Raw genomic sequence first — 14,650 nt, forward strand, 5'->3', positions numbered from 1 at the left:
AGTATTTTGATGATTTCAACAACGTGTTTTACGGGAATCGTTTCAAATTTCGTATTGGGAGATCTTAATGGTTACTTCAACGTATGGAAAAAATTTCGTAAGCAGGTCCACGTCTTCGTATAGCCCCAATATAACGGTACCAACCGATATTCGTTATTTCCATGATTTTAGCGCCATTATTTACCAGAATTATTTCAAATTTCGTATTTGAAGTTCGTAATGGGTACTACAGCCTATTTCGTAATAGTCTTCGTATAGTCTCCATATAACAGTTTGCATTGAAGTGGTAGTTTCCGGAAGTTTTTTGAACATTTTAAAGTTCCTATCAAATGTATTAAAGTTCGGCCCGGCCGAACTTAAATTTTTTTACATATTGTTTATCTAAATCTCTTTATATTGGGGATTTATGTGAAGTAGATCGTACCAACTATGAACCAAATAAAATTGCAGAAAAACTGTTATTCGTGATGGAATTCAAGCGTGATAGTGTGATTTCTTTATATTTGGCTGGAAAACCACAAATGACTATCGTTAGAGCACTCCAGCATTTAAATGTGAATAAATCTTTTGTGTATCGTACCACCGCTCGCATCGCAGAATAAATGCCGAATATAATCGCGAAAATATTCTGGAGGGTGTATTAAAGCCTTGGGCACGCAAACATTTTGGCCGCAGACCTTGGACATTCCAACAGGACTCAACACCATCACACTTGGCAAGCGGTGGTTACAAAATGAGGTTCCTCGCTTCATTTCCAGCGCACCACCAAAATCTCCAGATACCAATCCGTTGGACTATTGTGTCTGGAGTATTTTGTAAAGTAAGGTTGTCACTAAAAAATACCAAAGTGTCGATCACCTCAAGCAAACGCATCGTCGGAAATGGGCCAAAATACCGCAGAGCAACATTCGGGCAGCGTGTGACGGTTTCTTTGGCCATTTAAAGGCCATAATTCGTGCCAAAGGTGACCAATTCGAACAAATCTAAACTTATTCTAAAATTTGATGCAATTTCCGACAATTATTTCTTTTATTCGATAAAATATAAAAAAATTAAAAAATATAGCCTTTGACTTTTTTTTTTGGCATTTTTTTATCTCACCCTGTATGGGGGCCATACTACAGCGGAAAACCTATACAGACAATTTTATACTTTAAATATTGTCATCTAAAAATACCGAATATCGGCTGGTATCGTTATATCTGGGCTATAAGAAAACGTGGACCTGAATGTTCAATGTTCTGCCGCCGGAGCCAGTAATACCAATTTTAAGACATATACGTTGAAAAATGTGCCAAAAATCATCAAAATACCGAATATCGCCGGGTATCGTTATATGTGCCTTATAAGAAAACGTGGACCTATGTATATAGAAATATTAAACAAGTAAAAAAGCTGTATGTTCGGCCGGGCCGAACTTTTAATACCCTCCACCATTTGGTAGAAATGTGGCAATTTCCAAAAAAAAAAATAAAATCCATTAAAAATTCTGTTAAAATCTTAAAAATACCGAATGCCAATACGACGACGTGGACCTGCATAGGCAACTTTTGCCATAAGTTATTACAATATTTAAATACGAAACTGGAAGAAAAATCAGTTTATAATGTAGTTAAAATCATAAAAATACCGACTATGGGGGGTACCGTTATATAGGGGCTATACGAAGACGTGGGCCTGCACAGACAATTTTCTGGCATGGGCTGAAGTATCCATTATGAACTTCACATGTGAAATTTGAAACAATCCCGGTAAACAATGTCGCTAAAATCATCAAAATACCGAATACCGGTAGGTACGGTATATGGGGGCTATACGAATACGTGGACCTACATGGCTCATTTTCTGTTTTATGCTGCAGTATCTATTACGAACTTCAAATACTGAATTTGGAACGATTCCGTTAAATAATGTCGCTAAAATCATCAAAATACCGAATATCGGGGGGTACCGTTATATGGGGGCTACACGAAGACGTGGACCTGCACAGATAATTTTCTGCCTTAGGCTGTAGTATCCATTACGAACTTCAAATGCCAAATTTGAAACAACCGGTGAATAATGTCGGTAAAATCATCAAAATACCGAATATCGGGGGTACCGTAATATGGGGGCTATATGATAACTTGGACCTACATGGCCCATTTACGAACTTAACCTGCCTACTGGCAAAATATACAATTGTGCAAAATTTTAGCCTTCTATCTCAATTCGTTAGAAAGATAGCGTGATTACAACAGACAGACAGACGGACAAGGCTAAATCGTCTTAGAATTTTACGCTGATCAAGAATATATACACTTTGTTGGGTCTGACATGAGTATTTCGAGGAGTTACAAACGGAATGACAAAATTAATATACCCTCCATAGTATGGTGGAGGGTATAAAAAATACGATTTATAAAGCCTTGAAAATAAGTTTAAAAATCCATATAAATCATGGATAGCCAAAAATTCCCTGTAAATGTTTTCAAGGAATCAGGCCCAATGTATATAGATGATAAGTCGTTAATTAAATTATAAAAAAGTCGCAATTTTTATTTATTCTATTAATATTGAACTTTTTTTAATATCCATAATATTTTTAATCAACAATTTATATTTAGCCAGGATATAGTTAAAAAATATATTTTTTTAAAATCGGAGATCCCAATTTTTTTTTCGAGAATTCTTAAGAGTTGCCTTTTTGTGTATCCTCTCTACCCACAAAGCAGAGAAATCAGCGCTGCCCAAGAAAAAAATATCTCTTTCCAGTCAAATTTCTCTTTGCTTTTTTAAATCAATAACAAAACGGTGTTAAGTCATTATTTATGCAAATATTTTTCATCCATTTGGTTTATAAATTATTTTGGCAAACGATTAAATGCAATCGTAAAATAAAAAAAAAAAACAGAGTTTTAATTTTCTCTTAAATTATCTCTTATTTTTTGGCTCATGTTCTAGAACACGGTTTTGAGCAGGGCTGAGAGAAATTAAAAAAAATATCAACTAACATTGTGTCGAACTAGGTACATTTGTATACCTCCTTTCATTTATTAAAACATGTCTGCCTTTACAACAACTCGGAGCATCTATCCCTTCCATGAAAACGATAATCCTAAAATAAATACTAATTTCTAATGAATTCATGCTCAAGGTGAGTTTCAAGTTTCATTTCAGTGCAGTATTTAAAATGTATTAACAGGATTTAAATGAGACTTAGATAGAAGATTTCTTGAATAATTAAAAAGATTTAACTGGAATAAAAAATGTCGAATGATTTATAAGGCTAAATTGGTAATGTTGGAGTGTTCATTAAGTTTTAGAAAAACTAACTGAACACCAAATATGAAAGGAAAAACGTCCATCCGAAAAATTAAATTATATCCAAATTGGTTGGTTAAAAATTCATAAAGATTAGCGTTACCGTATTTCAAGCATATGTCAGAATCTGGAAAAATAAATGGAAAAAAGGTAATTTGGCTAAAAAATGCTACTAGGGTCTGTTATATCCCCAAAATTAGACTAAACAACGATAATGGGTTTCTATAAAGACGAGAGCCGATATTGAAAATTGTCCGTGTCGGGCAGTTTTTCATTCAACGAGAAACCAACGTGTCAAATTAAAGTTACCTCTATTACAGAATTGTACACAATAGTTGGCTAATTCCACTCTAAATTCCAAATTACAGCTGCTTGACAATTAAGAGGCACTCTTATATATACAGGGTGAGATTAAAAAACCATACAAAAGCATTTTGGTGAGAATTTTCCAGTAAAAAGTTATTCGTGATGGAATTCAAGAGTGATAGTGTGATTTCTTTATATTCGGTTGGAAAACCACAAGTGGCTATCGTTAGAGCACTCCAGCATTTAAATGTAAATAAATATTTTGTGTCTCGTACCATCGCTCTTTAAAGAACGGCCAGCTGAAAATGTGCACCTTCGGTGGCCACCAGAGCCACCACCAGCCGATGGTCGCTCTCCGCTCGTATTAATCGACTGTGGCATCAGAATAAGTGTCGAATATTATCGCGAAAATATTCTGGAGGGTGTATTAAAGCCTTGAGCACGCAAACATTTTGGCCACAGATCTTCCAACAGGACTCAGCACCATCGCACTCAGCACGCGCCACTCAAGAATGGTTGCAAAATAAGGTTCCTCGCTTCATTTTCAGCGCACAATGGCCACCAAAATCTCCGAATACCAATCCGATGGACTATTGTGTCTGGAGTATTTTGTAAAGCAAGGTTGCACTTCGCCGGAAATGGGCCAAAATACTGCAGAGCAACATTCGGGCAGCGTGTGACGGTTTCATTGGCCGTTTGAAGGCCATAATTCGTGCCAACGGTGACCAATTCGAACAAATCTAAACTTATTCTAAAATTTGATGCTATTTCCGACATTTTTAGCTTTCATTCAATAAAATTTTGAAAAAAATTAAAAATTATGGCGTTTGACTTTGTTGCCGTTTTTATCTAGCTCCGATAACACACACACAAATGCCTACATCAAATTTAGTGGAAATGGATTCAGAGCATGACTTACCTGTATATATTAGTTCCAGTTAGCCATAATAGGCATTCAAAAATAATCGTAGTTGGTACTACTTCATATAGACATGAAACGTTTAGTTGTTACGGGCCTACCCTACACCACAATGTATATTCTAATAAATCTACATAGTGGTGTAGGGTAACTTATTGTCGGCCCAGTCGAATTTTTCACCTTTCTTTACCAGGTTTTATTCATATATTTCTGGCATTAGGTAAGATTTAGAGTTTTTAAGTATTCGGAGACTTAGTAGAATTTTGTGATAAATGATATTGTAGAATATTTTAGCGAAAAATTTTGATAAATAACAGTAAAAAAGCAGTAAGTTCGGCCGGGACCTCCACCATCTGGAAAGAATATAGCAATTAAAAAAAAAGAATCCATTAAAAATTCGGTTAACATTTTAAAAATAATATTTATTAGGGTATATACGACGATGTGGACCTGAATAGGCAAATTTTATCATACGCCACTACAATATTCAAACGCAAAACTAAAAAATCGGCGAATAATGTAGCAAAACGTGGACCTGTACAGACACTTTTCTGTCATAGTAGCTGTAGTATCCATTACGAACTTCAAATCCCCAATTTGAATCAATTTCGGTGAATAATATATCGAATATCAGGAGGTATCGTTATATGGGGGCTATACGAAGACGTGGACCTGCACAGACAATTTTCTGTCTTAGGCTCTAGTATCCACTACGAACTTCAAATACCAAATTTGAAACAATTTCGGTGAATAATGTCGCTAAAATCGTCATAATACCGAATATCGGCAGGTACCGTTATATAGGGACTATACCAAAATGTGGACCTACATGGCCCATTTTCAAAACCAAAAGTCCTGCAGACATAATAAACATTTGAGTAAAATTTTAACAACCTGCTTCATTTCGTGCGGAAGCTAGAGCGATTTCCACGGACATCGCTAAATCGACATAGAATTTTATGCTGACCAAGAATATATATACTTTGTGGGGTCTAAAATGTATATTTCAAGGTGTTACAAACGAAAAGATAAACTTAACATACCCTCCATACCATGATGGAGGGTATAAAAAATAGCCAAAAGGAAGCCTTTGGTGACTCGCTAAAGGATAACAATTTATGACCAAAGATATCCTCGTATTGTTATTAGCAGTATTACCATAGGCACTATATACCTAAAATGCAAGGATTCCACTTAATCAGAACGTTTTTAAAAATGTGGAAACTGTGGGGACCTGCCTTCTCTATTTAGGATACTTTGCGTAGTAGATATCCCAAAATCTTATACAGAAGTCTCACATTTTTAGCTCTACTTTTATAAAATACTGAGTTTTTCCTGTAATTATTGTTTGTGTTGCACAGTGTAACTCTCGATATATATTTGGTTAAGGACACACATTTATATAAGTGGTAATAAAATTAAAATTTGGACTGGGAATAGAAAAACCCTCTCAAGTTGTGTTCAGCCTAAGTTTGGAAATAAAAAAAATTGTATTTAAAAATTAATTTTTTAGACCAGTAGTCGGCACTTTTAGAATTTTATATTTTTCAATCTTTCAACATTCTGAGTGAAATGTTTCAATTGCAGAAAAGTAAAGTTGTTCAGATTCCAAATTTTGTTTAGTTTTCGAAATAATAAACAACAATTGAATTTGTTTTTATTAAATTTGCAGAATTTGCAATTTTACTAAAATAGTAGTTTTTTGGCAGTAGTCGGCACCATTTTCCAATGCTCGGCATGTCTATTTGCCAGTAGTCGGCATATGGTATTTCAGTAAAAAAAATATTATTTGTACATTTTTTAATTTCAAATAGTATGCTATATTACTAATTCAAAGTTTAATCCAGAATTTGAAATTAATTTCGTTTATAAATAGTGTTTTATTTAATTATCATTCTAACTCAAATATAGGTAGAAAATCTAGAATAGTATGGTTACCTTCAGTAACGTATGGATTTTCAATTAAAATAAAAATGAGATTAAATAAAAATAGAAAAAAGTACCTTTCTTATATTTGGAATTTGTGAATTAATCTCTTTCTTTTAGATAGCCAACATTTTTTTTTTTCAAAAAATATCTAATTTAAAAACCTACTTAATTTAGAAAAGTTGGTCAAAAAGCACAAATAAAAGCAACTGCCGACTTAAAACAATTTTTTTATTTGAGTAGTTTTTGGATTATTTTTTAATAATTTTCTTAAGTTTTGCTGAAATTGGTCAAAAATTATATTTTTTCTGGTAATTGGGTGCCGACTACTGGCAAATCTCTTTTTTTCTATTCCTAATGTCGGCATTAAATAAATTAACAGAAAAAGGCTTGATTTGTATGTTTTTTTTAAGTTATAAAATGATCTTTAGACTGTAATTTACTATTATAAAATATTTCTGATTCCAAAAGTATTAAATTTAATTTACTTAAATCGATTATTAAATTGACTCCACCACTATTTTTTTCTTTACAAACGCATTGCAAGACACTCACTGACGAAAACCGTTATTCTCTCGTAATAAATGATGGGAGCTCATTGTTTTTTTTTACAGAAAGAGAGCAGAGAACACTGTTAACCTTTTTTTCAATTATTTCATTATTTGGTCAATTCTATTCTTAGTTATTGAAGTTTAAATTACAAAACTGCCGACTACTGGGACATGCCGAACTTAGGCGCACTTACCCTATAATGTTGACGCTTAATGGTGCATTTCTTATTTACTTATTGGCTTTTAAATTCGATTTAGGTATAGTTCATAAATTTAAACAGTCACAAACCATATTTGCACCTCTTTAAATCCCCACTCTTCTCAAATATAAAAATTCCTGAGAATTGTGTCAACTTTGAACCTGACTTATTTATTTTCTATGGCATGCAACGGGCCAAGTTTCATTCATTGTAGCAATAACTTTTGTTATGTGTGTGTGTGCGTTGGTGAAAACTAAAAACCTCTTATTGTGAAATATGTTGCCATTTTGGTTTTATTCTTTGTTTTGTTGCTGCTGTGATTTTATTTCCAAACAAACTTTTTCATATTTTCACATGGTTGACTTATTGTTGTTTTTGTTGTTATTATTACGTTTTGTTTTATCTTTACAGGCCCTGACAGCCAGTTCACCTTGGCAGCGTCGTTTATGTTTCGCTTTGCCATTTTCCATGCGATCGATTCTAATATTTTTCCGTACTCTGGGTCTGGTTGGCGGGAATCCGGTTGCAATGTCACACGTATACCTACAGGTAAGTTCACGTTAGAGCCCAACACCATCCAACATTCTGTTTTTTTTTTTCTATATTTTTCTGTTGAAATTTCCTTCCGTTCAAGGGGTAATTTTTGGAAAGGTACTTCGGCGTTTTGGCTTTTTTGCTTTTGTTATTATTAAATATACCCTGCCACCGCCTGAAGGCATGAAAGTGCCGCTGCCGTTACCGCCACTTTAACTGTAACTGCAAACTCAAATATTAACTGGAATTTATGGTGGAAAATAGGATTTTCAACCCAAAACCAAACAAACGGGGAAAAAAACCAAAGCAATTCACCGACGATTTACTTTTACAGCCAATCTTTCTGTTGGAGTGGCATTTAAAAATTTATGAAAACTGCAATACATGTTGTTGCTGTTACTGTCGTTTTGTTTGTTGCTGTTGTCGCAAGGCGATGTGTTTTATTATTATACCCTCCACTTTGAAAAAGAGGGTATATTAACTTTGTCATTCCGTTTGTAATATCCCTAGATATTCGTCGTAGACCCCATAATGTATATATATATATATATATATATATATATATATATATATATATTCATAATCAGCATAAAATTCTAAGACGATTTAACGATGTCCGTCTGTCTGTCCGTCTGTCTGTCTGTCTGTCTGTCTGTCCGTCTGCCTGTTGTAGTCACAATACAGCCCACATTATTTGACGTAGAGCATCAAAATTTAGCAGAATAATTTGTATTGTGTCTAGGATGGTTGGTATTGAAAATGAGATATATCGGTCCACGTTTTGGTATAGTCCCCATATAAAGGTACATTCCGATATTCGGTATTTTGATGATTTTTGCCACACTTTTTCACGGATTTGTCTGAAAATTGGTATTTGTAGGTCATAATGGGTCCTAGTTCCGATGGCGAAACTTTGCATTTATAGGTCCACGTTTTGGTATCGCCCCCATATAAACAACATTGTATGTATAGGTCCACGCTTTGGTATAGCCCCCATAAAAGGGTACCTCCCGATATTCGATATTTTTATGATTTATGCCAAATTTTTTCATGGATTTGTCTAAAAATTGCTATTTGTTGGTCATAATGGGTTCTAGCTCCGATGTCGAAACTTTACATATATAGGTCCACGTTTTAGTATAGCCCCCATATAAGGGTACCTCCCGAAATTCGGTATTTCGATAATTTTTGCCACACTTTTTCACGGATTTGTCTGAAAATTGGTATTTGTAGGTCATAATGGGTCCTAGTTCGTGCGCCGAAACATTGTATGTATAGGTCCACGCTTTGGTATAGCCTCCATATAACGGTATCTTCCGATATTCAGTAGTTTGATGGTTTTTTATTTCTTTTTTTACTTAATAAGTTCTAGCTGCGTTGGCGAAATATTGTATGCATAGGTCCACGCTTTTTGACGATTTTTGCTACATTTTCCCACGAATTTCTAAAAATTGGTATTTGTGGGTCATAATTGGTTTTAGTGTTTCCATTACCCTAAGTTGGAGGGTATTAAAAGTTCGGCCCGGCCGGACTTAATGTTTTTTTACTTGTTTTTCCTCTTTTTGGCAGGAAATTCTTTGATAGAGAGTGGAAAAAAGTATCGATGGCATAACTTTTGCCAACACCAATATTGTTGTTGGGTGTATGTTCCCTTTTGAAACAGCCTTGGGGCTTGACGTGACTGATATACTGGCAAATAATAAATGACGAAAAAAGCAACTGTCCATCTCCCCTGCCTCTCTCTCTCTCCTTCTTACTTTTATTTACGTTTTACGTAACATCAGATAGCAAATGGGAAAAATTTAATACGAAATTTATTGTTTGGCGTTCATTTATTGGCCTTGTCTCACGGATGCATGTCGTTGTCATTGTGTGCGGGCCTCAACGCTGCTGCAACAACAATTACAACAATGTCCATCATATTGATTGGAAATTTTTATTTTCATTGTACATAAAGTCCTGTAAAACTAAAGAGCTGATGACTCTGAAGATTTATTGGTCTTCCTCTAAAATGTAGGATCTACATGAATACCTGTTGACAGGAAGTTACCCAGAAATCATTTCCGGGATGTCCATCCAACAAAAAATTTAACTTAACCATGGAAAATATACAAATAATGTCAAAAAGTAGCCATTTCAAAGGGAGTTTCCCAAGTGTCACACCCTACGTATTCCCCTGCCTGTTGAACCTAGCCTCTGAAATACTATTGTATTTCCTTAAGAGATCAATGGGTCTTCTGAATATAAAACACCTGAACTGAATATGAATACCTTGTTGGTATCTTCTACAAAGACTTCTTGACTTAACTCTATATTTATTGCAAAAAACAACCCTTTGCAGAAGACCTTTTGGTACTCTTTTATCAGAAGGCCCAAAAGGCCTTTTAAAATACGAACCCCTTTGGAGTTGGACAATTTTCTATCTTAGGCTGTAGCATCCATTACGAACATCAAATACAAAATTTAAAACAATTCCGGTGAATAATGTCGCCAAAATCAACAAAGTACTTAATATCGGGAGATACCGGTATATGGGAGCTATACGAAGACGTGGACATGCACAGACAATTTTCTATTCTAGACTGTAGCACCCATTACGAACTTCAAATGCCAAATTTGAAATAATTCCGGTGAATAATATCGCTTAAATCATCAAAATACCGAATATCGGCAGATACCTTTATATGGGGGCTATACCAAAACGTGGACCTACATGGGCCGTGGACCAAAAGTCCTGCAAACATAATATACATTTTAGCAAAACGTTATCAATCTACTTCAATTCGTTCGGAGGCTAGAGTGATTTCCACAGACGGCCAGACGGACGGACATTGCTAAATCGACATAGGTTCTTATGCTGATCAAGAATTTAACCTTAATTTAACCTGCATACTATGGTGGAGGGTATAAAATACTAATATATCCGCTAAACCGCGAATATTTTTAATCCCGGCGAAATCACAAATACATTAAAAGGTCACTTCTGACCATTACAGTGACGCTGATAGCCAGGATATCGAATATTTAACGAAATAGGTTAAATCTATATGTAAATGAAATTGATATTTGCCGTTCCGCTTAGAAGTCAAAACCGCTGGAGGAATTCTAACAATTTTCAATGGCCTCTTTCGAACAAATTGAGATAGAAGGCTAAAATTTTGCACAAATGTATATTTTGCCAGTGGGCAGGTTAAGTTCGTAAATGTTATCATATAGCCCCCATATAACGGTACCTCCCGATATTCGGTATTTTGATGATTTTAGTTACATTATTCACCGGAATTGTTTCGAATTTGGCATTTGAAGTTCGTAATGGTTACTACAGCCTAAGACAGAAAATTATCTGTGCAGGTTCACGTCTTCGTATAGCCCCCATATAACGGAAATATTGTAATAACTTATGACAAAAGTTGCCTATGCAGGTCAACGTCGTCGTATAGGCATTCGGTATTTTTAAGATTTGAACAGAATTTTTAACGGATTTTATCTTTTTTTTTGGAAATTGCCAAATTTGTGCCAAATGGTGGAGGGTATTAAAAACTCGGCCCGGCCGAACTTACAGCTTTTTTACTTGTTTCAATTCGACTTACAATTTTGAAATATAAATTTTCAAAACTTTTCCACACCCATATAATTTGATAATATTCAACATGAGAAGAGAGTTATGGACAGGTAAGAAGCCTAGCATTTTCGATGACCATTGGATTATATTTGGCTGTAAAATGGACCACAACTTTTGTCGAATTTATTTCGAATACATAACAACACGGTGGAGCGCTTAAATATGCATTTCAGTAGTTCAAAAACGAAATCTTCCAAAATATATTTGGGCATAAGAGGGCTTCCAACATATTGTAGTGTTGTAGGGTATCACATGGTCAGCCCCTCACGACTGCAGCCTTTGCTTGCTAGTTTTAATTTATTTTTTAATTCCTACTCCTAAAAAACTATTATCCACAACTATTTGTGTGGTTTCTTTTTAAATTTATGTTATAATCCCGGGTGCCTCTTTCAGCGCAAACAATTTCAAAACTTTTTGAAAGATTTATTGAAAATATTTTTCCAATCGAAAAAAAAAGAGAAAATTAAGCTATAGTGCATGACTTGACTCGCGACGCTTTTGATTGAAAATTGTTGGATTTATTTATATGTTTGTTTGAATGAGTGAAAGTATTTTCTTTTTTCCTCTTCTTGCGCTCCATTGACAATGTGATAACTTGTTAAGCCTCTGAGGATTATTGGTCGTTAGAACTGCATATGGTGATGGGAGGAAGGGGATTGTGGTTGTGTTGGGGAAATATTGAGTGATGTTTTTGCGTTATGTTTCCTTTGGATTTAGTAAATCAATAAAATGAATGAAGCAAAGCAGTAATGACAGACTCAAGTATTTATTACTTGAGATTTTCGCTTTTTTTGCAAGAGAGGACGACGACGACGACCAGGCACGTGTATTGGTTTTAATTCTCGATGCTGGGGGGGAGTGGGTGTGTATGTATGCGCATATATACGTGAGGGTAATCCATGAATTTATTTATAAGCTGACACAACAAATAGTCATATATATTTTTTTGAGTCAAGCAAGGAAATGGGTTGTAATATGTTTGGGAATTTTACAGAAACGTGTTTATAAACATAAAAGAGAATTCACACATATTGAAATTTCAATAAAGGATGCTGTGTGGAAGATTTTAATACGAATGGATTGACAGCAATTAATCATAACTTGAAATTAATTTATAGTTCTTTAAAAAAATGAAGACGAAGGTTTTATTTATGGAAGATCTGAGAAAGATGGTGATTTTTATTAACAATTTTTGATTTATAATGCGGTAGTTTTATAACTAAATGACCTAGAATCTTGCATTTTTTGCACAAGAATGAACCTTGGATTTTGGAAGCTCGTACTAGAAGCGTTCGAAAAGTACTAAAATATACTAAAAATTGAATTGAGCAAACGGAATGAACTAGAATCCTGAAATTTGGAAAAAGAGTCACTGACGGAGTACAGGGAAGATGTACCAAAGGATTTTTATACCCTCCACCATACTATGGAGGGTATATTAACATTGTCATTCCGTTTGTAACTCCTCGAAATACTCATGTCAGACCCAACAAAGTATATATATTTTTGATCAGCGTAAAATTCTAAATCGATTTAGCTGTCCGTCTGTCTGTCTGTTGTAATCACGCTATCTTTCGAATGAATTGAGATAGATGGCTAAAATTTTGCACACACGTTTATTTTTCCAGTAGACAGGTTAAGTTCGTAAATGGGCCATGTAGGTCCACGTTTTCATATAGCTCCCATATAACGGTACCTCCCTATATTCGGTATTTTGATGATTTTAGCGACATTATTCACGAGAATTGTTTCAAATTTGGTATTTGAAGTTCAAAGTGGATACTACACCCTAAGACAGAAAATTGTCTGTGCAGGTCCACGTCTTCATATAGCCCCCATATAACGGTACGTCCGTATATTCGGTATTTTGATGATTTTAACGACATTATTCACCGGAATTGTTTCAAAATTGGTATTTGAAGTTCGTTATGGGAACTACAGTCCGTGACAGAAAATTGTCTGTGCAGGTCTAGGTCTTCGTATAGGCCCCATATATCAGTACCTCCCTATATTCGGTATTTTGACGATTTTAGGTACAATACCCACCGAAATTGTTTGAGATGTGGTATTTGAAGTTCGTAATGGATGCTACAGCCTGTGACAGAAAATTGTCTATGCTGGTCCAGGTCTTCGCACAGCTCCGATATAACGGTACCTCCCTATGTACGGTATTTTGACGATTTTAGCTACATTATTCACTGTTTATTTCAAGTTTCGAGTTTGAATATGGTAACGTCTTATGACAAACAATGCCTATGTAGGTCCACGTCGTATAGATCCCAATAGACGGCTATATTTGGTATTTTTAAAATTTTAACAGAATTTTTTAAGAATTTTATTTTTTGAAAATTTTTAAATTTGTTCCAAAAGGTGGAGGGTATTCAAAGTTCGGCCCGGTCGAACTTACAGTTTTTTAACTTGTTAGACTTACAATGGGTTTAACCCGAGCTCACTTTTCAATATTTGCCGAATGAAATATTGCTATATGTTCAGCTCACGAGCCATTTTTCGGCCACTGCGACACGGGTTTCGATCAAGTCGCTTCTTTACTTTTCGAACCATTTCTGCTGATGTTGCTGTTTTCTTCCGTCCACTTCCTTGACGTCGGGCTACGGTAGTATCACGGTAACGAGTGACGGTACGAGACACAAAAGATTTATTCACATTTAAATGTTGGAGTGCTCTAACGAAAGCCACTTGTGGTTTTCCAGCCAAATATAAAGAAATCACACTATCACGCTTAATTTCCATCACGAATAACTTTTTATCTGGAAAATTCTGCTTTTGTACGCTTATAAACAATATAATGAGCTGTCACTTATAAACAATATAATGAGCTGTCACTTATAAACAATATAATGAGCTGTTACTGTCGGACGAGTGGCTTAGAAATAACAGCAGTTTTTTCATCTCACCCTGTAGTTACAAACAGAATCACAAAGTAACAAAGAATACCCTCCATAGCATGGTGAAGGGCATAAAAACAGAGTAACTTTAACTTATTTCAATAAAAACCAGTAAAGAAAGTCCTAAAGTCGGGCGGTGCCGACTTTATGATACCCTACACCACTTTGCTAATTTAGTAGAGCTCCACATAATAATTAAAAGTTTTTATGGGAGAATTCAATCATACACGCTCTGATTATAATTATAATTTAAAGTTCAAAAGGACTAAATATGCCGAAGCATTTGTATCTTTTAAATTCGGACTTGTATTGCCCATTTGGTACACAATTAATTTGAAATCGGATAAAGATATATATGGGAGCTATATCCAAATCTGAACCGA

The 14,650-nt window shown here is 34.9% G+C and overlaps 1 protein-coding gene across 1 annotated transcript in view; it reads left to right on the top strand.

Moving 5' to 3' along the window:
* Positions 1–14,650, top strand: part of LOC101900656 (mucin-5AC) — a 275,856-nt gene that overhangs the window by 248,459 nt on the left and 12,747 nt on the right. The window contains exon 7 of the mRNA XM_059121734.1: positions 7,617–7,754. Within this exon, the coding sequence (XP_058977717.1) occupies positions 7,617–7,754 (138 nt within the window). The remainder of the gene's footprint in view (positions 1–7,616; positions 7,755–14,650) is intronic.

This window comes from Musca domestica, unplaced genomic scaffold, assembly GCF_030504385.1.
Source record: "Musca domestica strain aabys unplaced genomic scaffold, Musca_domestica.polishedcontigs.V.1.1 1, whole genome shotgun sequence".
Classification (NCBI taxonomy): Eukaryota; Metazoa; Arthropoda; class Insecta; order Diptera; family Muscidae; genus Musca; species Musca domestica.